The 27,243-nt window shown below is 38.6% G+C and overlaps 2 protein-coding genes across 12 annotated transcripts in view; both read right to left on the minus strand.

Annotated features, from left to right (window-relative positions):
* Positions 1-12,432, minus strand: part of Unc-115a (Uncoordinated 115a) — a 179,108-nt gene extending 166,676 nt beyond the window's left edge. For 3 of the 10 annotated variants that reach the window (XM_071585292.1, XM_071585289.1, XM_071585291.1), the window contains exon 1: positions 12,240-12,432. In XM_071585292.1, coding sequence (XP_071441393.1) covers positions 12,240-12,243 — 4 coding nt within the window. In that variant the 5' untranslated portion in view covers positions 12,244-12,432. Of the gene's footprint in view, positions 1-5,116; positions 5,606-12,239 lie in introns of those variants that run through there. The other 7 variants (XM_071585287.1, XM_071585288.1, XM_071585286.1 and 4 more) reach the window with 6 other exon arrangements.
* A 4,327-nt stretch (positions 12,433-16,759) lies between these two features.
* The window catches only part of trbd (ubiquitin thioesterase trabid), a 43,454-nt gene continuing 32,970 nt past the window's right edge, over positions 16,760-27,243 (minus strand). For both annotated transcript variants that reach the window (XR_011700702.1, XM_071585302.1), the window contains one exon: positions 16,760-16,890. Coding sequence is in view for 1 of the 2 variants with exons in the window: in XM_071585302.1 (XP_071441403.1) it covers positions 16,866-16,890 (25 nt within the window). In the remaining variant the exon portion in view is untranslated. The remainder of the gene's footprint in view (positions 16,891-27,243) is intronic.

Genomic DNA, 27,243 nt, shown 5'->3' on the forward strand with positions numbered 1-27,243 from the left:
GATTTTTTACAGTCAGCAGCTATGTATTTAAATCGTATTTCAAAAATAAAACTTTCCATTGTGATAAGATAATATGAGAAAAACGCCAGGTTGGCTTCGTAGCTTTGACACACTTCGGATACCAGTACCTCAATCATTATTACAAACTATCAATACGATAAAGCACACTCCTCAATCGGAAATCGAGATTAGTGACGACACAGTCCATAGTTTAATTGATATGACCATACTTCCAACACCTAACATTCGATGGCATATTTATTGATGAAGATAAATGCTTGGAAGTTCTACTCGCTACTGTGGGAGAGGATTACGTGAGAGAAACAAAATGTTCTATGTTCGTTTGCAGTCTAAGGAACATTCAATCGTGATCTGATATTGCCAAGAGGCAATAAATAAAGCCTGCCGCTATCTCAAAATATTTTGATACTTTTTGACAGATTTTAAAAGGCTTGAGTTTCCGTATCATGTCTTTGAACAAATTAAAAAAATATCCCGCTACGTATAACCAGACACGGTTGTGGTATGTCCTTCTTCATCAGTCGATCCAATGAGCCGTCCACAGACAAAGGAAACATTCGAAGTTGAAAAGGTTCCGAGGAAGGATTAGTTCGAAATCTCAAACAAAGTCATTCAAACAATGATGGGATATAAACCGGTTACCTATGATTCATTGGGCTCACAAAAATAAGCATTGCAAAACAACTTCATAAGTCAAAATTCTAATAACCTCGCGACTGATGAAACGCATTTTTAAAATTAAGAAAAGGTTATTGAAATAAAACAACGGCAGTGGCATAAATCATTTGTTTGCTCTCGCTTCATTGCCTTCAAACATCTTTAAAATTACAAACAATAACCTGATAAACCGGATAAACTTGGAAATTACAATCACCTAATTGCATCTAGTAAGTTTTCCCTCGAGTTCTCGAAGATTAAATGTGAACGGTAACCTACAATATACGCAATGAATCGCAAGAACAAATTTACTGATTACATAACACTCGTGCACTCTCTCCGCGTCCCACCAATTTAATAACAGGGCATGCAAATGTGCCCACATTTTAGAGGGCGACTATTTTTCACTATTAACACAGAGGGAATTTCCGGTTTTGACTACGCAAAGATGTAAAACCTTAAGGGGACAGGGAAAATGTTATTACCTGCCCGGAGGACCCCGTATGAAGTTTTAGTTATATTACTTAAAGTATTTCAACACAGGAACACAAACCTTATCACCGCTGCATTTTGTTGGACCCCAAGAATAAATGAATAATAAATGCGCCCCATGTAGTCTACTGCTTCTCAAACAACAAGTTTCTTACGCTAATAACGAAATGGCGTCCCAAAATACACAAACATATGGCAATATCTTTCAAACATTCTTTAAAATTGCCAAAAATAACAGTACTTTCTACCTGATACGATTTCTAGCATTAGAAGGAGGAAGAGACCTCAAAGACTAATAAGAATCAATTACGGCGCGATTAAACTAAATGGTAGCTGCACAGGACGTGTCTCCGAACATTTGAAGCCAGAACATCCAACACTACGGATAACTTCACGAAAAAATGGTATAAAAAATAACATCATCTTCAAGGTTATTATAATGATATCCACCAATTTATCCAGGTGACCTAACATCCTGTGCGGCTTGTCAACAACATCAAGTGGCGGCTTGCGCCTCTCTACCTAGCACTGCCCATCCATTCGCCACTCGCACCTGTCTGAGAAATGTTCAGGTTGCTGGTAAGTCGCCCATCCCTTCAATCTACTCATTTTCCGCCATACATTGATTAATCATTAATTCTACCCAATTTACCCTTTCGAACGCATTATCGAAATCTATGAACTAACAAATACTAATTAATTATAATCTGTTCCTCTCTATTAGTTGCCTCATGCATATACTTAATAGGAATGGAATAGGAGGAGATATGGTTGTTAGGAGATATCTAAGGACGACAAACTTGTGATGCAGTAAATGTTTACTGGCGAGGGAATGTTGAATACTATCATAAGGATGAGAACGTTTGTGCCGGGGAGGGGGGGGGAGAGAGGAACGTCGAACTGAATGAGGTGAGGCAGAAAGTAAACAGAGTTGAAAGTTTTATGGTAGAGCGTCAGGTTGTATTTTGTTTATCGAGAATTTTAAATGTAGCGATGGGTCCATCCAAGACCACCTACCTTGTATGCACGGAAGACTAAAAAATAATAATTTATGCATAAGTTCACATTTATGGCTGAGTCCCTAACGTCCCTTCACACGCCCCTTTCGAGACATCGTTCAGATGTAGATTCAAGTCAACTGGACGAACGGGCCCTGAGGGATGCCAAAACACTCGAGATGAGGGCTACCCCGTCAGCACTTAGCGCATTAGTCATGTATGCCCAGTCGTCTCTAAAACAGTTCACGGCGGCCTTTCACATTTCCCACACAATGCTCATATCGCTCAATTTCCAGTTTCGAAAAATAGTGAATGGAAGGAAGGTGCTATTCCAGCCGAGCTGAACGCTGAACCAACCAGTTGACCTAAATAACAGCTCAACCCAAGGTAACCACATGACAATGGCTGAATATACGTTTGGGTGCCTGCACGGGTTGAAATACACAAACTATAGCGACGGCAGCGCCACGTTTTCAATCCCGTAAAATTTAATTTTTTATTATTATTATTTTTATTTTGAATGCTCGCTGACACCCATCCACCAACCAGCCACATTCCATTACGTACGTCTGCAGGAAAGAATGCAATGGACAGACGTGTTCATTCATCTCAGACGTCAAACGCCGCCGGCTGCTTTAGTATGTCCAATTCGAGAATTGATGGTTCGAAATCCGCTTACCCTTTAAGGGGGTCCCGCGCCTGGAGGCTTATGAACTACGCCAGCTCGACGAACGACATTCCAAAGCTTATCGTTATCCATAATGCTTTCACTCCTTCGACAGGAATGAAAAAATAAAAGGTCCAAAATGTCGACCATACGCAGACAGAAATCAATACTCGACCATAATGACTAACCCGAAGTGGGAATAATAACTTTACCATCGCTCTAAACTGAATTAAGGCCTTCTAATTGCACGCACGAGTTTATTCAAAATAGAACACTCACACTAAGTTGTTTCTCAACTAATTAATTACTTTGAAATACAAATCCAGAAGGCATCAAATGTGTACACGGTGTAAAATTCACACTTCATTAAAGGATGAGTACTAAATGTGGTTAACTTTGTATGTTAATTGAAGTAGGCAACTCGCTGTTCCACTTTACGTAGAACTACTTATAATAATCTGGTGTATATTACGTGGGTACATTTGAGGACGAACAAAACGCCACAAGTGAGATAGAATGCCATCGATCTGTTAAAAACTATCCTTCCCAACCCCAACTGAGGTGGATGGTCGGGAATTGTGATCGCTCGCCTACCATCTAGAAGTTTTGTATATTAATGATGTTTTCCCAAATGCTTGAACGAATTTAACGGAATTGTTAACCTACATCATCAACAACCACAATCGCGTTTCTCACGCAGGACCAACCCTTCGCAGCAGGCAAGTATGCGAGGCTACCCCAAGAGCATTCTCCCAGACAGGGGATGGAGATACAATGGGTGGGTGGGAGGGAGGAGGTGAGGTAGGAAGTTCTTCCCTAAGAGCCCGCCGGGTTTAGGTGAGTCACCCCGCCCGGCACCGAGGAAGCGATACCAACGGAGAGGCCAAGTTTTTGTCACGGGAGTCACGGTTGGTTGCGCCCGCCAACCGTTCAGATCTCCCGGAGAAAAAAACATGGAATTCCTCCGTTCAATGCTAGGCTGAACTTGCGGAGGCGCGGAGAAAAAGAAAACAACCGCCAATCCGGAAAGACCGTAGCAAATGCAAGGCATTGGTGTATTTTTACAGTGCACCACTAACATCCTCGCAGCAGGTATTATGTATCACTGCGACCGCGGTCTAAGCGAACCAACAGGATCGCATTCGTTAGGAGAAAACCTGCCAAGCCCGTACGAAAAAACCACGCCAACTGCGGAAATGATCGTGTATCCCTTTTCAACCTTGAAGTAAATTCTTCTAATCATAACTGAATACTAAGAGTCGCTTCTTCCTGCTGCTGATGTACGCTACATATACACCTGCATAATACCAACAAGCCGCCGCAAGGGCTTGTGGAGGGTACGGCAAATTACACTTGTAAGTGATCAGAGTAAAATTAATATTTCATGAATTATCATACAAACAGGAATATCTTAAACCGTTTGGGGTTGAACCAGGGGTACCTTAACAAATAAACAATAGGTGAATGCTGAATACCATGAATTATGTGACCCGAAATATTTAATACTCGTGGAATAAACCACGAAATGCCAAAACCGATCAGTTACATTAGCAGTTCTTCGATCCAGAAAGGTGTAATTGCCATCATTTATAGATTACTAAACTAAGCGACGGAGGATTAGGTTTACCCAATATCCCTAATCCAGTCTCGGCATATCACTTTGTGCAGGGCGATGTCTATATTCCCAAAACAAGTTTGAGTTTGTTCCTCAGTTTGAATTCCCCAAAGCAAGTTGTTTGAGCAAAACTAATCACATTTATCCTCTTTGCCTACATATCCCTTTTCATATTGTAGAATATTTCGTTGAATTACTTCATTGCTGCTTTTACTATGCGACTACATCAATTAAGACCTGATAAATTAGTTAGGGCAAACTAATTCCGAATAAACTATACTTTGTGAAAACTATGCTGCGATACAAAGATGTAAATGATGCGAGGGTGTGGCAATCCGAACTTACACCCCAAATCTAGGTTACGACACTTGTTTACAAGAAAACTTCGGTATTTGAGGCGTTTTGAAAACATAGAATATAAATCTACGAAGTCCCAATACACTCAACTCACGACCCGCGAATGACCGAAACGTTTTATATCTAGCACCGTTTAGGGCATCTTAAATTTCCTATCCTGGTCCGCGAATGGTCTAACTGACACGACCACATCCCGAACGGGTATGGAGCGACCAGTAGGCCTACCCGAGCTGCGCGTAAGTCACACCGAACGCGAATTTCGTAAGTATCGCCGACTCAAATCACCACGCAAAGGGCTTTTTCCCTCACCTTTAAGCTTCTCCACGACACTCGGGCCTTCGCCGGCCTCCTCGGTCTTCTTCGCCGCCTTCCCACCTCTCCTCAGCCTCGCGAGACTCCTCTCGAGTGTGCCGCCTCCGGAGGTGCTCCCGTTGCGCGAGCGCTTCTCCTCCTTGGGAAGTGTGGACGCCTGACTACTCGTCTCCCCCTTGTCATCCTCCCGGTCCGTCCAAAGCAATACCATGGCGATTATCCTCGTTCGATATCGAAAACTTCCAGAAGAAGACTCGCAAGAATTACGTTACGTCACCCCCCGATCCTCGTAACTTCCACAGACGACGCGCCGCCGGACTCCCTGGAGAGATGCCGACGCACCGCCGTAGTCGCCGAAGAGAACTTAGCGGATCGCAAGCCTCTCACTCTATTGCTGCTCAAATACCTCCCTTCTTCACGAGACGCCACGCAACACTGAGGCGGAGGACACGTCGAGGCACCCACACCCACTTCTCTCGTCTTCTCCGCTCTGCCCCTCCCACCCCCGCCGCGGACACCACTCTCGCCCCTCGCCAACCCCCTACCACTTCCCAGAAACCTTTCTCTTCTCTCCTCATCCTCCTCCTCAATCTTTCTCTACCCCCCCTGCCTCCTCATTCCACTCCGTCAATCTCTCACCCTCGCCCGCCCCCCTGGATCAACCAACCGCGGCAGCTGACCTCCCCGAGAGGTGACGTCACCCTCCCACCGACCGCACCCCCATCCCACTGGGACCAGACAGGCCCGAGCTCTCTTCCGGCCGCCTCTGGACAACGTTGTGTTTCCCTGCCTCTCTTCTTCCTCTGTTGTTATAACATGCGTTTGTTTGTCCGCCGCGACGCCCGTTACTCCCACCCACTCACTTATTTCACTCGGGCGGGATTACCGTGTCACACAGTGAAAAGCACTTCACGTGAAGAGTGGAGACTCGGGGAAAGTCTCCCCTCCCCGAGTGCGCCATGCCGTAATTCCTGAATAATTTGATCATCACCTGGAAACGCTAACTTTGGCGAGCACGCAGTCTCTCGTCAGCGATTACGAGGGTCCTTCGCTGCTCAAGTGCATTCCGTCGGAACGAGATTTTGCACGAAAATATTGAATGCAAATGTAGTAATATTCGCACTGTTAAAATTCCACGGTACGGTTTACATGAAGAGTCCTCGCTCATAACCTTGTTCGTGAATTTCTCCTACACAAAACTCCATTAAATGAGAGTGACCTATCAGAGATCAACGCTCGTTCACCACGGGAAGCGATACGCAACAGCCGGTTAGTATGATATCGTAATAAATTTGCACCTGCATAATAAACGCCAGGCGATGTGGGCAACCTATACTGAAACCAATCGCCCTTCTTTTATTTATGCCGGAATACTTGCGCAATAAACTAATTGGTTATCTGTTATCACCTGCCACGCGCTGGTGGCCTTATAGATAACAACTATCATGAAAGATTTTACGTCCATCGACACGTGAAAAGCCTTGTCGCGATCCTGTTGTTAAGGGTTCGATCGAACGAAGACTATACTTGAATTCATAGCTGTCGGTTCAATATTTTTTGGTCAAAGTTTCATTGTATCTTGTTCAGGGGACTTTGGCCCGAAGCTCTGTTATTTGTTACCCGCACCCGTGGTTACGTGCGACTCATAATTATGGTGTCACGGATATGGTCTCTCAACATTGCTGGGTGCCCTCATAGTTTCCGGCGTCACTAAGTTACCACATGGAGAATGACGACTAATGAATACGTCGTCCGCATATTAATGATATATCTAAAGGCGGCAGTGTACGCGGTGAAAATTTTCACAATTGGCGTGCTTAATAAACCACCCCTAATCCGGAAGCAAGTGACCAGTGCCTTCAACACCACGACAATACAATTCAGTATGTATATAAGGTGAACAATTGTACTCGTTTGTAATGAGTAAATATAAGCACTCTACTTGCCACTGACGTGACAGGATACAATGCGTGGTCAGAGCAGTAATTAGTAAAACACAAGGTCATTTAAATAAAGCATCAACACAAAAAACCTTAGGCTCCATATTGGCTTATTTTTGCCATTTGGACACTACTGGTGATCCCCGTGCCCCGGACGTCCCAACAGACCACAATTTGCCTCGTTACTCGTCAAGTTTCTCATAGAGTGAAAGAGCGGAGTTGAACTTACAAGACTCGATCCCGCTACCACACTTTTCTGCAAAACATTCCTGAGTATTCCCACATCTTTTCGATTTCCCCTAAGTTTTTTTCTACATTATCAAACCATCAAGGGCATTCCAAGATGCAAAAGTGATAATATGCATTGTATGAATACCCGAATCACACACTCACATCCATTAAGAGGGCTTACGGCTGGGAACTTTGGGACAAAGGTTTAATTTTGCCAAAGCTGAGATGTTTTTAAAAGGAATGGCAAATAATAACACCGTTTTTCGACTTGACTGATGCTCGTGCTCGTAGAACGCTGTAGAAAAGAACGAATACAAAAATCCATTAGTCGTTTTCTTCCTGTATTTTGTCCGGGTAGACGATTCGACAAAAAGCGTGCGGGGTAGATAAATTTCCTTAAAGTTGTTAAACTTGAAAGCCCTCTAATTTTCCTAAACCTTTAGTTTCGAGGGACTTCCATCATATTTTCCTCGTTAACCTATGATACTATATTTACATTCTCCCCGTAAAACTTTAACAAATCGAGTGGCTCTTCATCTAATTCCTGAACTGATACTTTCACCGTTCTATCCCAAATGCTAGCCGCATATCCCAAATGTAATGTAACTAATGCACAATAACATCTTTACCTGTTCAATTTCATGTTCCCGAAACTGATTGAGCGTAGAAAAATTTATTTAAGTCCGACCTACTCATTCTCCTAGTAAGACTTGAATTGACGTGATGTACTTACTAAGAGTAATTTAACTCGATTAGTATAAAAACTAATCCCATTTATTTTCTACATTTAATCAATGCCCCCATTCCAAATTATTTGATAAACCGACAGAGGGTTAGCCCACATAGTTTAAGTCGAACAAGATAAATGGACACAAACCTTTTAGGAAATAGGCCTTAGCTGCTGGATGACAAGCGTTTCTTTGGATCCTGTCAAGAACCTAGTGTCGACGGCCGTGATCGGAAACGATTTACCGTAAGGTCCAGTAGAGTGCGATTAGAATTTAGCTTAAATCCTCATACATTGTAAACGCGGCTGAAACAATACGAGGCCATTTTCATTTCGAAATGAACACAATGTTGAAGCACACGCAACGATGCAATAGCGCGCGTTATGGGGATATGTTTTTTCAATTCTGTTGAGACCAAAATCATTCAGGGAAAGTCAAAGGAAAATTTGGCTCCGTGGACAATGAAGAGGGAGAATCTCTACGCCCGGGTCACCTGGGAATTCGAATAGCTTTAATGATTTAGTTTCATGACCCAGGGTGCCGAGATCTCCTTCACCGGGGTCATACCACACCTTATAGGAACTCCTCGTACATTATTGACGCAATTGGAAAGGTGCCCAAGGGTAAGTCCGAACTCTTGGTACGAGTATTAGGGTCATGCGAATTTAAATGGATCTGGAAATTAATGGCAGCGAACTTGGTATGAAATCGTACATGTATATATGGTAAACGAAGTTGCTAATGAAAACAAATGAATTACACAAACTAACACGCCTTCTCGAAATCAGAGGAAACACTGCCACTAATTACACCTTTAGCATCAAATTACTTAATAAAAAAATTTAATGGGAAGTACAAAATTGCATTTCGTACTAAACGATTTCAATTGGGCATTAAGGAATTTCTTTTCATTATTTCATTGTGAAAATGCTCCCGCTATGCTACCACCCTCCCATTTTCGGCGAAAGTATCCGAGTAGCAGTACCGGCAGGCATGAAATAAAGCTAGATTAGCACGGATACCAATGTATTATAATCAAGGTATATACTAAATTTTGTATAACCGCAATTTCAATGCAGCCAATAAGGCCAATGCGAAAAAGGCAATAACCAAGTTAGCGAATCAAGGAGACATTTCCCACACAGTCGCGCGATCGATGCAATAGTGGGTGGTTTCGTTATAAACTCATCACGTTCCTAGGCACACTAATCGGAAAACACTTAGCACCTGACTCCCAGATACTTGAGCTTACTGATGTTCCGAACCTAGTTTCACCGTCAAGGTAACTCAGGTTCTCCTAGGCCGATGCAAACAAATTATACTGTGGATACCTTTTTTTTAAAAGAGCGAAGGATTAAGTGATTCGGGTGGAAAATAATATACTTGCTTAAAACAATCACTCTTTTCAGAAGGCAAACCTATGACACTTCCTTAAAAAAAGCAATCGTTTTGGAATATAGCAATCGGTCCCTTACAGGTGAGGTAAACCAGCAGCGTTAACTAGGGGCGGCAAGTTACCGCAATGCGGGAGGGCCACGAGCAAGAGATCGCTCCGATATGTTTTAATAGGTTATTAATATACGAAAGTATCAACGGTGACTCAATTTATTATGGCAAAACAAATTTACTTCACCGGTTTTTGCTAGAAAATCTTCCCATCCAGAAAGCTAGCATGCACTCACTTTTAAAATGTTGCTTGATGCATGAATTGTTTTTAGGATTAGGATGAATTAGGTTTAGGTTTTATACAGGCGCCGAGGAACACCTTCAACTGGTCTCAACTTACGAAAGTGAAATTTAATGGTATTCTCCAGCGAAAACGGAGAATTAACTTCGGATTGCATCTGAAGACTAATTACATCAAACATAAGCTCGTGTGTGCCTTCAATGACGGAGACCACGAAGAAGACCAGAGCCGTACAACTGGGCAGTTCGCTCACCGTCATCTCGCGAACGGGTTACTTCGGTCAACAGAAGCGAAATCCAACAGTTAGTTCTACATATAGTATTACGATAAGAAATCAAGTGAAATCGAAGTTACAGGTCCCTGAGGCAAGACACTTGGTTTTGACACAAAATGCCTGCCTCGGAATAACAATGAAATAAAAACTGTTACTAAATTCATATCTGATTGATAGTTTTAGTTTTACTCAGAGAGTATGCTAAAAGGGTAATTAGTGCAACTCAAGAAGCATTAATAAGCGCATGGGTATAGTGCCAGGATTTCAGGTACGTCGTGTAGGTTTTCTAACTATCACCCGAATATGTACATTCCGGTGACAGGTAATACGCATGAGCCTGGAAGATGACAAGGTAACGCTAGCCTAAAATTAAAATGCTATTTTCTGCTACAAAAATAAAACCAGAAGAAACCAAGAAAATTGCCTGCAGGGCATCATGTAAGGTAAATATATTTGAAGTTCCTAATAAGCCCAAGGCTTGGCGAATGAAAATATTACTGCTAATGTTATTGCGGGAATTACAAACGATGGGATCGCGTTATTGACACTTCGGCTAACTCAACGGATGTATGTAACTTGCATAGAACGGGAGAGCTCCACAGGGGGGACGTCGCAAGCGTCCTCAATCTCATTCCGACATTCAAAAGATCGCAGAATGGAGGACCATTCAGATGTAAACGACAAAAGAGCCGACCTAGTCTGTTATGGTCAGTCAAACTAAAACGATTTGCGCCAATCATAAGGAAACAACAATCGTCGACGAATCAGTAAATCAGAATCGTAATAAGATATGCAAACTCTCTTCCCTGCACAATCCAAGCAGAAAAGATGAGGGAAGCAAAATGATTTAAATGTCATCCGGGTTCAATGGCATAAAAATCATAAACAAATGGTCTTAAATTCCACAATTTCTGTAATTAATATACCAAGAGCATGTCACATATCCTTGAAATATCGCTTAAAGTCTAAATGAAGGACAAAAACGACATGAAGAAAAAATAATATCGTATTGTTCGGAGGTATATTGCTCTAAGGTTGAAATATCTCGTGTTGCCTCCACTACATATTTCACCAGGTAAAAATATCAGTTCCTGCCTCTAGATCTAACAGTTGTCACTAGTAATTAGAAGATGAAACAATTTACGCAAGAAAAGCCCGACGCCGCTGGTTCAACCCTCTGGAAGCGGTACTCAAAATTTTCCAAAAATAACTAATCACGCGAGAAAAGATTCGTACACTCGCAGCTTGTTTGTTCATTCCCCAAGCTGCGCAATGGGTCCCAGATTGGCTCTTTCCACCTTAGCTAAGAGAAAATATAACACACAACGAGCAGAATAACTAAAAGCCTACATAGGATAATTTTGTTTCTGATCAATATTGATAGACTAAACAAGATCTCCTCTTTCAAATTTCTATTCCATAATCGGATAACATAACATTAAGGTGCTTCACCGAAACAAATAATATTAAAGCGCTTGCTTTCTAAAGAGTAATACAGAACTCACGACAACTGTGCATGCCGAATTAGTCATTGTAATAATACAGGTGCGAATTCCTAATTATCCCTCCCACCATCAACTAAGTCCCAGTCTTATCCTTCTCTCAACCCTTATTTCGTGGTCTGCCATTTTAGGCTACGATGAGTCAGTCAAACGAAAATCAGGAATACGGTGAGAAGGACGCACCGTCCACCACGCCCCCTGCTGTACAATCGATTTATCTGTAAAATTATCGTGCAAATCTTGAATCAACGATCACGTTTACAACACACGAGAAATTTCCTCTGAGAAAATAGCACCAGTGCCATTAATAAATGTTACGAAATATACTTCACCCGAAATATTTGTCAAAAATAAACTTTTCAGCTCGGCAGCATATAAGCACTAAGTGCGGCTCGTGTTTACGCATTTACTGATGTTGGGAACCCGTCAATAGAAAGACCGACTTGAGCTAACTGAAAGATTTGTACAAGCCTTTAGGAATTTCTACACTGAACTCCACATGTATCGGTCAGAAAAAAAACAGAATTCTAAGAGTAAGCAAAAATAACACATATTTGAACCCTAACATTATCACCAAATCACTCTCTTGATATTATAATCAGTGAGAAAACCGGATAGCCTCCGTACTTTCATGGATAAATTTTGAAATATAAAAACTAGCTTACACGATCCAACCGCGGTAGCAGTAACAATTCTCCAAAAATAACTAAGCTAGAACACACTGCAATATAGCTGGCCGGGTTTAGAGGGCGACTTACCCATTTTGAAGATTCGGGGTTCTCCTTATTATCCCAGGTTCACAAATATCCAGTGTACGTGTCACCTTATTTCCATAGTATTTTAAAAGAATGTTATATGATCAAACTCTCCACAATCAAGATATAAACACGCCCAAAATCCGACAACCAGCACAACCTCTTTGCACTGATAAATGAATTCCTTCAGCCGAAGAGCCGAATTAAAAGAGTAGCCCAATCATGGAGGTGGGGCGCCAAATTCCATATTTCCGGTAGCAGACAACACTTCACATAAAGCAATAAAGAGTGTTCTGTAAGTTTAATTTTTGCAAATATTTTTCAAGTCATTTAATTGATTATTACAATTCATATTTATGACATTTATTTTTCAAAAAATGTAATAAAATCTGGACTGTAATGACGACCGCGCCTCTCTGGTGAAAACGGCGAACTCGATGCTGGAAGATGTGTGCACTTTTGAATTTGTGTTTGCCATGAAGAAAATTTACATTGAAATGCTTTCTTTTACCGTGAAATTGCCTTTGTATTACCAGAATAATCAAATTTATTAAAATTTTGATTTGTTGTCAAGTAAAAATTATTCGATAATTGATGTGAGGAAAGGTCATGCTGATTCAGTTTTGCTGAACAGAAATTAACTCAAGCTCCAGAGAAAAAATGCTAATTAATTCACTTGCACTTGTAAACATAAGTTGTTGAGAAGTTAGTATCCATGAAAAAATCAGATTGTTTTGAAGGGTTTCGTTTACCTCATATACTAATTGAATTTTTCAATAAATTCTTTAGTACTCCTACTCCTAAGCATAGTGCCACTGCCAATGAATTTCTTATTATAAGATTTCATGCAAAATCATTAATGCATTCTTTGAGTTAATCTGAGGGTGTGTAATTGCAGCTAGAATAAGATTTTCTACTCTATGGTGATATTTCCCAATGTTGCTGATACCCCATGATGCAGTTGTAGAAAATGTTAGGATGAAATCAACGGATATCTTCCCTGTAAAACTAATAAATGTCCACCTGCCATTATGAAATAAATACCTCTTAAGTAATAGGCATTCGTTTTAGCATTAAGTATTGAAATATTGATTATTGTTCAAAGAAATGCTACAAGATTGTTTTAGAACTGTTAGGGCTTGTGCATGTTGTATTTCAGACCTAATAGTTGCAAACGATTAACAATGGTTGATCATGAAAGGCTACTTTAATTCATTTACCCATGATCAACTATTATATCATCCAGTTGGTGACATGGTTACAACATTATGAGAAAGTTGTTGTAGTTGTGTTCTGTTTTCCAGAATGCAAATGATACTTATGATGTAGACACTGTATCCATTTGACAAGAAATCCAATCTATTTTCCATTTCATGTTAAGAGATAGTGTCAAACATCCCTTTGAAGCACCCAAGTTTCTTTTTCTATTACAGTTCTCTTATGAAGTTACCAGAAACATGCCTCAAAGTTGATTAGTTTTGTACAAATTCTTTGAAAAAATTTAATTGTTGCTCCAATACGTGTATGAGCTGAATTCTTAACTCCAATAACATATAACTCAAAAAACGTCTTGCACTTTCACACCTCATTTCTAATTTTGAAATTACTGTTTTAAAAAGTTAGGAAAATTGAGATGTGTTTATTTGGAAGGTGTAAATTAGCTTTCGAGTGGTAAAGATAACCAAACTTAACCATGGAAGACTATCAGTAAATTAACCATGGACAACTGAATAATATTTCACATTATTTATCTGTTTCAAAGGTTAATCCATCAACTCATGAAATGCATGAGATTACCTTTATTGCTGATTCACCAAATCACAGTAATTGATCTGAAGGGTGCTTATATAATTTAGGGTAAAGCTCACTTAATACTACACCCTACATAGATTGTGCAATTCACTCATTAGGATTGGGGGGGGGGGGTCAGGACCATTCTCTGTGCCACTTGTAGTTTCCAAGGAAGACCACTTGCCAGAAAAAGCACACAGCTTGGGTGGAGCTGAGGATGCTGAGAGGCATCACCTGGAATGAAACCCGGGCCCGCCAGTCAGGAGCCCATTACTCTACCTACTGGACTATCATGTCCCCTTTTCACCAACAAAAACTGATTGTGACAAACCAAAGTGATAATCATGATAATTAGCTCCAAATATTTAACACCCACCTAAGCTCTAAAACAAACTATTGTTACTGTTCAAATGAGAGGATTCAAAGTGATATGAAAAAGAATTGCTTCACATGTTAATTAATAGGAGTCAGCTAAATTACTCTTCTTTCACTAAGGAGAATCTTGATTCAGTTCTCATTTGTTGATGACTGTATCTCTGTCTCCAATCTCTTCTCCATTACACCATACACTAATGTTCAATTCAAAGTACTCTGAACGATTTTCATTAAGCAAAGGAAACTATTTCCTTTTCTCTTGTATGTATTTCTGAATATGATCTCTTGAACTAATTATTCACCTGCCACTTCAACCAATCTTTAAAGGCCAAAGATTTTGTCCCAACTCAGCTTGTTCTTTTTTCCCATTATATCTTCACTTTCTCCATCATATTATTTTCCTTATATATGTATATTTCCTAAGTCTTTAATGTGGCACATTTCCTTCCATCATGTTTACAGCATATACTCAAATCCATCTGCTTTGTTTTCCATATTATCTTGTCCTCTTACTGAGCTGAATACTTCTTCATTTCTCACTTTCTCTGACTATTTGGTATTCGTCACCCAGTTTCAAAGACTCCTTCTTTAATCTGGCCTGATTTTATTTGATCTACAGAGATGCACACACCAGGAAAATGTTTTCACATACTGTCACTTTCTTATAAACATGTATCTGCCAACTGCAACAGGAAATTATTTCAGCATCCAATTGCTTCCTAAAATGTGGCAATAATAGTTTTCCTTTTACTTTCTCTAGAAAATATCAATATGTAATTTATGGCATTCTCAACTATCCATACATTATGCTACTAATTATGTTGGTGGAAGTGATGTTCATCAGAATGGCATTATATGATAAGCAAGCAATATGCCCAAAATTTAACTGATGTTAGTCATTAGTCCTTCAATGTAATTCATTGAACCCTGATCCAAACACAGCCATCTTTGGCCCTTAACATTAGATTTCACACATGAAATAAAAAAAGGACAATCAAAAATGCCAAATCCTGAGGCGAGCACTAAATCTGTGGCCTCTGGGTTAGTAGCCAAAGACATTTAAGCCACTGCTGCTAGGCATGGTAATTATGTGTTATGTTGTGAATAGTATAGTAGTAGCAAACACCTTTAATTTTCTTCATACAGTGAAACCATTTTATATAAGATACACTTACCAAAGGGGAGGAATGCATTTTTTATTAACTTTACTTGGCAGATCATAAGGGTATAAGTTCAAGTGTCTAAAGAAATGGAGGAAATGCATAGGCAGAGAGAGTGGACCTGAAAACTTACCATTAGTGACAGAGTAGGGAGAAATTTATCCAAATATTGTTTCGGTAATGAAAATTGCTTACCGCCAGCATAATGTACGTTGGTATGAGTTTTAACTTTTCCTGTATGGCATAATTTGTAAAGAATAGTATTTAAGGTATAGAAGTATTCAAAGTATAAAAGGTTAATAAGGCATTTCATAAGCATTTTGTTCTCTCAAGGCCACTCTTAGAAGGGGCACTCCCAAAGATAGTTCAAAAAATACCCAATTTTTTAAATGATAATATATATAAAAATTTCAGTGATGTGATTATTTGATTGTCCATACCAGAGGCTCCATAGTATATGAAAGATGTGAACTCATCATAAATCCTAGTCTTATCTTAAAGAATATATTCAGGGTAGGAGAAGTAAAAAATGTTTCATTTTTGAAAAATAAATTTAAACCACAAATATTCCAGAACAGGAAGTATTATTAGCATGGGTTAAAATGATTAATAGATCCTTTACATGGAAGACCTGATTATCATGAGGTTTCATTGTTAAAAATAAATGTCACCATTTTCAGCACAACCACGCATTAATCTTTTCTTGGAGACATTTAAACTAACAATTTTGATAACTGATTCACATTGTTTTGGGTCTGTTATGTCCTTCCTTAATCTTGATGATATTAAAACAGAAGAAGGGATTTTATTGATGAATTTGGTATAACTGTAAATGAGCCCTAGAAAAAAAACAATTCTTAGGGAATTATTACGTGGAAAAACTTTTAATTTTAATACACGCGATTGAATGGAAAATTCCATTACAAGAATGTACTAAATTCAAGCCAATAGTGAATCTAAATGGAAATTACCATTATCATGATGCAAATTGCTAAACATGAAAAATTTGCAATGAGCATAATAAATTCCAAAAATGGCATATAACTAGTTTTAGTTATGGTCTAGGTTGTAAAATAATGAAGTAAATTTATTTGTATTAAAAATACACCATTACGTATGCTTGATTGTGAGATAGTTGATGGAATGACAATTGTTTTTCATGCTAGCAGAGGGTCAAAATTGACCCTGGCCAATGAAGTCATATTTCATTTACTCAATTTTATTCAGTCCAAAATTTTTATTAAAAAACATTTGTCCATCCCAAGGTACATAAGAAGATGTCATTAATCACCCCTTGGAGCCTTCACCTGGAGAGGTTATATCCAGACCTGAAATGGTGTAGATATATCAAGCAAGGCAACAACTACTAAGTTACAGAATAATCAGAAGATAAGAGTAAACAGATAAGCACAATATAAATATTTAAACTTTTTGAAAGGTTTAGGTGGCATACACATAAGCATGTGATGACTTTGAAGTCATATATAAATGCAACATCATGAGCGATGCGGATACGAATGACTCTTAGCCATTTTGGGTGCTATAGCTATCTGCATCAGATCTGGATTTCCCATGAATATAACATTAATAGTTCATTAAGTCACATGAGAAACTGTATATTTATGTATATATGTATTTAAAAATACTCCAATTATTTTAAAAATAGCAGTTTGTCAAGGGTATAGCCTACTTCAGGCATCCTTCGTCACAAAAATTATGCTACTAGGAGAAAATGCAGATTTTAATGCAGCTTAGGACCATTATTGTCTTTGAGAAATAATAATGTCATCTTCAGAATAATTACTTATATATTTGCAATTGGGGATGAAGAACAAGGTACAGCCTGAGTTTAACACATACATGTAAATATACTCTGGTGTTCAAAATAAGTGAAACATCTTAAAGTTAAACGTACTTGAATAATGTTGAACAAGTAAATAGATTGAGCCAATGGTAGTGCAGTATTATCCTAATTATATTATGCACTTAAAATGTAACAATTAAGGGTAAAGAGATAAGGTACACAGTGATATTTTCTTGCTTTGTAAAAGGTTTTTCACTTCTTGACCTTGGCCATCTCCAGGAAAGAAAAACTGAATAAAAGCTGGTGTAGTTATGATTTCAAATGATAATATCACATTTATATGATCAGCAACCAATTAAAATAACCAGAGTTGCACTAGCTGCATTTAATTCACATGATAAGCAATAATTTCGAGTTCGTATGGATTTAAGATGCAATGCATTTTGTTTTTTATGGTATTGATATTTAAAATTTAAATGAAGAATGGGAAAATAGGTTGGTATTTTGCAAAATAATATCCAAAACAAAATCCACCAGAAAGAGAAAGGTAAAACTAAATTTTGTTAACCACAAAAATTGAGAAATCATTTGCGAAATGGGGCCTAAGGGTACAGGAACAGAACCCATGAGGAATTTTTACATTTTGTAGAAGTGTCATAGGCCTCTAGCAAAGCACGAATTGCTGGTGTACCTATGTCTAATTTGAAGGGGAAATATTCAAATGGAGACTGAGACATAAGGTATTTTTGACAAACTGAAACTCTTGCAAGATATATTTTCCTACATCACATTTAGTCTTTGACAAGATTTCTCTTTTTGGCGAATTATTTTCACAAACTTACATATAGGTCCTATATATCCTCATTTTGAATGATCAACTAAGGTACCTACCTCATCTTAATCTTTCAGAAATTTTCTGAATAGTGGAGAGTACTAATTGCATATTAGGGTTCACAGTATACATATCCAATCACACTTGTATGTAAGCTAAATCCTGTACAATCAAATCTTATCCTGGCCATGTATAGGTAGAGAAGAAAAGGTCCATATTGAGAAGTAAGTGAAATGACATGGCAGCAAAATTTTTCACATAAAAACTTTCATGACTTGAATCTAAGACTATCAGTTGAATGAAGTATAAAAAGAAATCACAAATACATATTATTAACTTTTCTTTTTAAGAAAATGCCATAAATTATACATTATCATACAAACTTCAAAACATAATTATAATTTCTTCCACGAAATGTAGCTGGTGAGAGCTAAATTCCTCTTCCAGTGGTTTCCATTGTGGAGGTTGTTTGGGTGACCACAATATCATTTTGACCTTGAGCAAAATTGTGCCAGAACCCAACTATTTTGGAAACAACAGCTTCACCCTAGCCTGAAGATCCCTCTACGACTGGGGGTGATACTCTTGCCACCCAAACAACCTGCATAACAGAAACTCATGGAAAAAGAATGAAGCCTCTATAATAACATAGTGCCATAAATCAATTCATTTTCCATGACAAACACTAATTGGCTTCAAACCCTGCTTTAAATTCATATGATTTATACTTTCTGCATGATCTTTGGTGCTGTACCAAATTGAAGCCACCCATGAAATGAGAAAAAAAAACATGGCAGGAGGAGAAGGATTAAATTGAGTCTCCCCTTGCAGTTGAAGCGTTGATTGAAGGAGGCTTGTACATAAATGGTATGATGGTCTCAGTACTTTTCCTAAAATGCTGTGGGGCAATAGATTGAATATACATTATAGCACTGGTTTCTCATGCCAATATGTACTTGGCATATTTCCAGGAAGAAGAATGGAATTTTTGCTGGTGTCGAGCTTCCCTTTCTGAGTTACTACAGTGCAGTACACCATTCCATGGATTCTACTAGAACAATTATAGTATAAAAACGTAAGTATGAGTGCTCCCTTCAAAATGCAAAAGTGGCATTTCACAAAGCTAACTTCCCACATATACCTTGTCACATCGACATCACAGAGAACTCTCTTCAAAGGTCAAAACATTATGTCAATTCAAATTTATATTGAGTTATTTACCAAAATTTACAATTTTACAGTTTATAACAATTAATGAGCAAGACCATTGTCTTAATTGTTGCTACCATCACCACAAATATTTCTACTCAATTCAGGAGCACATATTTCTACATCTACATCTACATAATACCCCGCAAGCCGCCGCAAGGGCGTGTGGCGGGGGGTGTTAGGTCACCAACCGTAAAAACGAAAAATACCACATGCAAAAAACAACACGGAAAATTACACCCCAGCAGCGCACACACTCATGCAAAACTCCCTCCATCCAATACTCATGCAAACACATACACCGCCAAACAACAAAAAACTGCACCCCAGGATACAGCACGAAAGCCATCCTAAAACACGCAAGCCAGGACACAACAAGCAAGAATGTGAAACATCACTACCACATGAAAATGCACCACAAAACACTCAACCCCCCAAAGAGACAGTAAAAGGAAGGGAATTCGACCCAACGTTGCAGGTAGCAGGAATTTCCCCCCGCGGAGAGGGACGAGGGATTGAAAGGGAAACTTAAAAACAGATGAACAGAACACGAATGAGGTCATTCGGAAAGAATGGGTTATTATAACAAAACACATAAGGTTAGTGGAGGAGCATGCATTTAAGTAGAACTAATTATTTTTTAGACACTGAAGGGTGGCAAGTGGAATTTTTACTATCTATAATCCTACAGTTGCTATCCCGTATTGTCCGTGGGAAGAAGGAGTCCTTGAGTATTTACATGAGTATGGTCAATCATGGAGCCATTAAATGACTAATGTTGGATACAAAGTACACAGGCACACTATGATCAATTGCATCTCTACAAAATACATTATTAGTTTGCTCTACACGATTATACACACTGCATGTTATTCGATTAGATTGGGGTGAGAGGTTCCTCAACAGGAGTCCTGGGCACTAAAAATGTATGGTTGATTGTGACAAACCCATGCTTACCTCTCTTCCACAGGTAGGCAGTGGACAAGAGCACCACAAGGTATGAAGGTCACCCATCCAACCTCAGTCAGAACCTTGCACAATTTTTGTGATCTGACCAAATCATTTTTTCAAAATGGCTAAGCCATTACCTACCAAGAACCATCAGATCAATTAAATTATGTGTGCATGGTAAATATTAATTTAATTATAAATAAAGATAGGAAGAATAACTTTGTGGTAATTACCAATATTTAGGGTTCAAATAAACGATTTATTTTTTAATTAATTTACTTCTCAAAATCGATTTAAGACTGAAAGATTTCATATTTTCCCAGATTATGATATTTATGAAATATTCTTGAGTTTAACAGCTATTGGGAATAAAATACCAGGTCAGGTATTTCACTGCCAATGTTTTTGAAGGCAAGTAGTTTTTCAAATAAATCAAGCAAAATATTGTAAAATAGGTGAAGATTTCATTAAGAGTACCATGTATGAAATCATGGAATGCTGACATTATCACGTTTTGCAATCCTGCCATATACTCGTAACATTCTACACTCCAAAATTAAATTAATGATTATTTCTTACGAACTTCCATCATTTTCAATGCTATTGTTTTGTAAATTATGTCAAATTTTTAAACTGGTAAGCAAATACCAGTTGATAGGGCGTGTGTTGAATATCACAAACTGTAATTCCTTGGTGTGATAACCATTAAATATTTGCTATTAATTCACAATACCTAATAGATATATCCACTTCATTAGCACTGATGGTATTGCTATTATTATATTTTTAAATTAAGTCATGCTAGTGGTTCATTTCAAAAAGGTCACATTCAGAAGTTAGGCAGGAGATTCTGTAATTATATGATAGCCCATGGAGGCAGGCCAGCATATTGAGTACAACATAATTTATGGGTATATAAAGCACAGACAAATTTTAATAACTTCCACAGCAAACTAGATTAGCATTTCATTCAGGCCAGTAATGAAATCTCAAATTATTCTTGGCTCTCTGTGGTGACCAAGAGATATTTAGATAGGCTTCATATAATCTCCAATGGGAATTGGCTCTATACAAAGTGCTAGAATTCCAAAACCTTTGTACATATTGGATTAGGACAATGCTAGAGGCTGGGATTCAGTAAGCTTCCCTTAAAAACATTGGGAGGCTTCTTTCATGCTTGTCATGACTTCCTCAGTTCATTCAGTTTCATATTCATGCTCTAATGCAACCGAAGTTGGAGGGCACTATCAGGGTATGCTATGATCATGAACCCCAAACTCTTTCCATTGATTAAGATGATGAAGTGTCTTTGAATATTCTCATCTACACCAGAGAGGAAGAGCCTAAGTTAATACAATTTGGGATTTAGTAATGAATGTTCTAACTTTGAGTTTTATTTGTTGTTGTAGCTGATGAAAATCCAGGACTTGTACAGTGGTTATTCAGGTGGATCATCATGGAAGAATTCTTGAAAATTGGTGGATAAACAGAGGTGAAAATATAATGATCACATATCCTATTGCAAATGAACCTAAAGATCAAATATCCTATGTAAATGAACAAGTTCACTGAGTAGTGGCAGGGGAAAGGTCATGAGCCACCAAGTCACATTCATTTGTAAATATTAACCATATTTTGCATAATATTGGATACATTTTAGCTAGATAATTCTCACTGCCTCTGGTATGTGAAGTTCGTATTATGATATAATGTATGAACCATCAGGGACCCAAGGTTCCCCTGATGTTATATTCTATTGAATGTGCATAATCCATCTTAAGTTGGAGTATTTATTTTAACAAATTTATTATTCCATAGCCTTTAATATTCCACTTCCACTCACTATTTTTTATTTTCTTAATATTTATTCCTCCTTGAAACTTTCTATTTTTTCCCATCATCTTTAAAACTTCCTCAATGACCTTTGGGTTCAAAATATTGTAACAGTTATTCTCCATATTAAACTCCATACTAATCTTTTCTTAATGCCTTCCCTTAGCATACATCTCATCAATACAATTCTTCATGCAAAAACTTTCTTTGTGAATGCTGTTCTTCACCTGATTATCATGTCTATTTCCTTCCAAAATACTGCCCAAATATGTGGAGTGCCCCCACCGTTCTAGCTTATGCCCTTGTACTTAATGTTTAACATAGATTTCCTCTTTTGTGATAATCTCATTACATTGGCTTTCTTTCAGTTAATCTTCATCCTGCATTTCTCACATTACTTCCGTAAAACACTCAACAATAACTGCACTCCCTTGGCTGTCTTACCTTATTAGCACCAATAAAATGCTATCACTCACTCTTTGTCCACCACTCTTCTCCTCAGTTTATTAAATTTAAGGCTACTGCATATTACTTCTCGTTCTACCATAAATTACTCTGTAATTATTACTCCAATCATCGCACTCTCTCTCCATCTCACAAGACTTCATCTGTACTTCCATTCTTTATCGATATTTTATAATTTTCTCATCCTTATCATCATCCTAATATTCCCTGTCCCTAGCCTAACAGATTCCATCTTCTTTTGAGCTTCTTTTACCCTGTTGGTAGCTTGATTGTGCAAGGATTTACCATGATGAAGACCATTGAGACCTTACCTCCCTTCTGCCAGACATGTCACCTGGCACTGTGGGCTAAGTGAGGATTCAGTATCAGTTAGTTTCTGTACATACTATTATCATGGAAAAATAATTGACATCACTTCCAACTACTTTCCTTGAAAGTTTCTAAATGTAACACCAACTTTACAGCAATAGAAATGGCCACCCCACTGGGATCAGACTCATATGCATCTGCCTGTGTAACAGATACCTTGTAGATCCCTTTCTTTTGCTCCCTCCCTTTAGAGATCGGTCGGAGATGACTATACAAGTAACAGTAATCATGGCCCCTGCCAACACAACTTTATGGTGCATTAGAATGTGTGACCTCTTCCATGTCAATGTCAGAAATGACAGTGAAGTATTAAGGTGAAAATACAGAGGCTAACTGATAATAAAAGGACAACCTTCACTAGAGATTATAGATTTTTTATTCAGATAATTTATTCTGAAACAATTTAATTTGATGCTATATTGTTAGCTTAATGGGTTACTTATGTGTGGTGGGTAAGGGCCAAGCAACATTGACACACAAGTTCCTAATAGATCACTAAAGTTAAAAAATGTTGAGCTCAGATGGAGGTTGGATAGGTGACCTCCATAACTTCAATGTGTTGGTCTTATTCCATTTCCATATGGAAGGCAGGTTAAATATGGATAGGCACAATGGACCAAGTGACCCGAGTGCCTTTTTATCCTGTCTAAGCTCCCCACACTAGCAATCCACATGAAGTACAAGCACGTGTGGTATAAGTGTCATTGATTTGACTACAACATTACATAACTGGTAGCCAATGTTGAAATGCTCAGTTTACCTATGACAATGATGAAGGTATACTACATTGAAATCATGCTTTTGTCTCAAAAAATCATCAGCTGAGGCCTATGTACTGCAGCAGGAGGTTTGTGGAAAGTGTATACATCCCCATAGATCAACTAGAAGATGGTTTAAATGTTTAAAGAGGGAAAACTATCAATTTCAAAAGTAGGTGAACCCCGAGCTTCGGTCACTGCTCTTGTGAAAACATACATTATCACCCACAGCTTCCATGGGAGGAGAAAATTGTTTAATAACATTAAGAGCACCAATAAATTGAAATTCTCATTGGGTACCACTTACCAACTTGTAACAGAAAAAATTACACATGACACACGTTTGTGCACTATGAGTTCTGAAATTGCTCACACCGAAACAACAGGATTAATGCAAGCTGTTTTGTTTGCAGATGAATTTGAAGTTACAGAAAGATGAGGAGTTTCTTTAAAAGATTATCACAAATGATGCAATTTGGCTTCAGTATTTTGTTCCTGAAAGCAAACAGCTACGCTCTGGGTGGAAATATCTGGCATTACCCAAATTAATTCCCAAGTAGTGGTGCTTTTGTTGGAAAATTTATAATAATATCAATTTTTGATATTCAGGAATGTCATATCAGATGGCATACCATCACAAACAACTGTAAGCAAAGGAACATACTATAGGGATACATTGGAAATTCTCCGAGGCCATATCAATTGCAAAAGGCCACCAATCAAAGCAACAGGATGTATATGGACCAGAATAAAGCCCAGCTGAACATCACAAATTTATTGATGAACATCTCACAAAAATCCTGGAGAAGGATGTTCCTCATCATCCCTTTTTTCCTGGCCAAGTCTCAAGTGACCTTTTCCTTCTCCCCGATGCGAACAACCATTTTTCATCACCAGGACAGGCAAACATGAACTGAACATGTCTTGCATATCAACCACTGCAGCCGATGCAATACTTGAATCAAATCCATGGAACTTGTACCACACATGTATCACATCCACACTTGTACCACAAATTAAGCTAACAATATTGCATCCAATCAATTGTTTTTAATTGGCACAATAAATTGCAAGCTCAGCTTAATGCAAAAAAGTAAACATGCAGGGTTATATTATCTTTTGCTCTACTGATATTAATATGCATTAAAAAAAGCATGAAGTCATAATAGACAAAACAAAACCATTTCATCAGAACCTGGATTAGCCAAAGTTAACCTCTGGCTTACATCAACTCAACAGTTCACTGACAGAAGAAGATATTTTGCAAAAGGGACTCTGAACATGCATAACTTGCTACTCTGAAACAAAAATGTAAATCCAGCATATAACAAAGTTTTTGTTACGGTAAGGGCAATGATATCTGGCCTTTGTTGAGTCACCCACCAGGCTGAAACTTAGGAACCAGACATAAGTTAGTCTGTGCAGTGTCTATTTGGGTGTGAGGTGGCAGCAAGGGCATCTGACCCCAGTGAGCGGCCATTTCAGGGATGGTGTGCTGCTCAATAGAAATTTGATTGAGGAAGGCAATGGGAAACCACTTCAACTATCACTCCCATGATAAAACATAGATGGACATAAAGAGAAAATGAATCCTGACAAATTCAGAATAGCCTGGGCTGGGTGCCAGCCCAGGCTATCCTGTAGTTGTCAGGAAGAGGTTGTAGCCAGCACTGGGCCACATGTCATGCCTAGCAGTAGAGGAGGCAAGGTCTCCTCTCCTTGCACAACCAGGCTGAAAGCAGGGGAGAAGAAGATCCAGAAGAGGACTGCACAGATTAGGATAGGTAAATGGAATGTTTGAATGATGATGAGGAAAGAGAAGCCAGAAAACAACAGAGAAATGGAGAAAGGAGGTATAGCTAGGTTAGGCAGATGAACAGGAGAGATGGTTGAGAATACCCAAGTGATAGTTACAGAATAATTTTGTCCTAGGTGGGAAGAGTGCCAATGTTGAGTTGATATAGTGCTATATAGAAAACTGGGGATAAGGGTAGCGAATACAGAGCATGTTAGAACTATATTGGTAGAGACAAAAGTTGGCCCAAATAATCCATTGGTTATCCAAGTGTATATGCATATAAGTAGTCTTGGAGAGGAAGAAGGGGACAGTTTGTATAATTAATTGGAAGAAATAATTTGGCAAGTGCCAGGAAGAAAGCAACTAATGTAATGGGGCATTGAAACATAATGGTTGGTGAAGGAATGGATGGGAGAGAGGTAGGAGAGCACATTTAGTAATTAGGAATGAGGAGAGATTCTGAAGAGGATGGACGAAAGAAGACCATAGAACATAAACGGGAAGAAAAATGTACAGAGAGCTAAACAAAGAGAGAAAATAACACAGGCCAAGAAAATGTGAAGGCTTTAATGTGGAGCATAGTACTCTATGGATGTGAGACCTTGCCTTTGAGGTGAAAGGATGAGTGCACATCGGAGTGTTTTGATATGTAGGTAGGGCAGAGAATGGAAAAAAATTAGATGGGCAGAGAGGAAGACAAACACTGAGGGTTATTTGGGGGGGGGGGGGGGTGGAGAGAGGAAGTTACTAGGAGAAACCTGGAAAAGGTAGAGAAAGTGGCTGGAGGAAATATGGTAATGCAGGTAGTCATGCATTGAAGGCTGTAATAGTTGGCAGAACATCGGGTAAGTGGGGTAAAGGAAGCAAGTGAGTTTTTATACCGCATTAAGGTAGGCTGACGTTACAGAAGCAATGGAAAGAGAAATATGTAGAACAAAGACAGAGGAGCTTCTCATGATACTTACAGAGAAATAGTCATTAGAAACCATCCAAAACATACCTTTAAATAGATAAATACCTTGAATCCAAATCATTCCCGATATCACCGTGGGCCATGTGAAAACTAATTTGCTAAAAGACTTTCAGACGTTTGCCAGAATCATTTTGATTCATCATGCTAACTTCCCATTCCCATCCATAAAGATATGTATGAACCTCATAGACAGTGGACATACTTAAGGTGCTAAAACCTTATATCATAAATACAAAAATTATGTCAGCAATTTACGAGGAATTGAAACCTAAAATTTTACTAGGTAATTAAAGTCAAAGATGTAGGACTTCAATTTCTCCCGGCGGATGATGGCAGTGAATTCTTCTCGGGATTTCATCCGGGTAATCTCCTCCATCTCCATCGCTGCCGACGTTTCGATGAAATCCTTTTCCATCGTCATCGGCCCTGATGACGATGGAAAAGGATTTCATCGAAACGTCGGCAGCGATGGAGATGGAGGAGATTACCCGGATGAAATCCCGTAAAGTCAAAGATATTACAAGACCAATTAATTTGTGCAGGGAGAAATGGTTGATTGCATATTAGTTGAATACCACGGAACTGAAAATTTATGAATGAATTTATAAGTTTGGGATGCTATCAGCATAGCATCTTGGGTCATTAATCCAGGGAAATATTAACAAAATTATTTGTTGCATACAAACCAA

Source organism: Hetaerina americana, unplaced genomic scaffold, assembly GCF_022747635.1.
Source record: "Hetaerina americana unplaced genomic scaffold, ioHetAmer1.1.p SCAF_2, whole genome shotgun sequence".
In the NCBI taxonomy this organism is placed as follows: domain Eukaryota; kingdom Metazoa; phylum Arthropoda; class Insecta; order Odonata; family Calopterygidae; genus Hetaerina; species Hetaerina americana.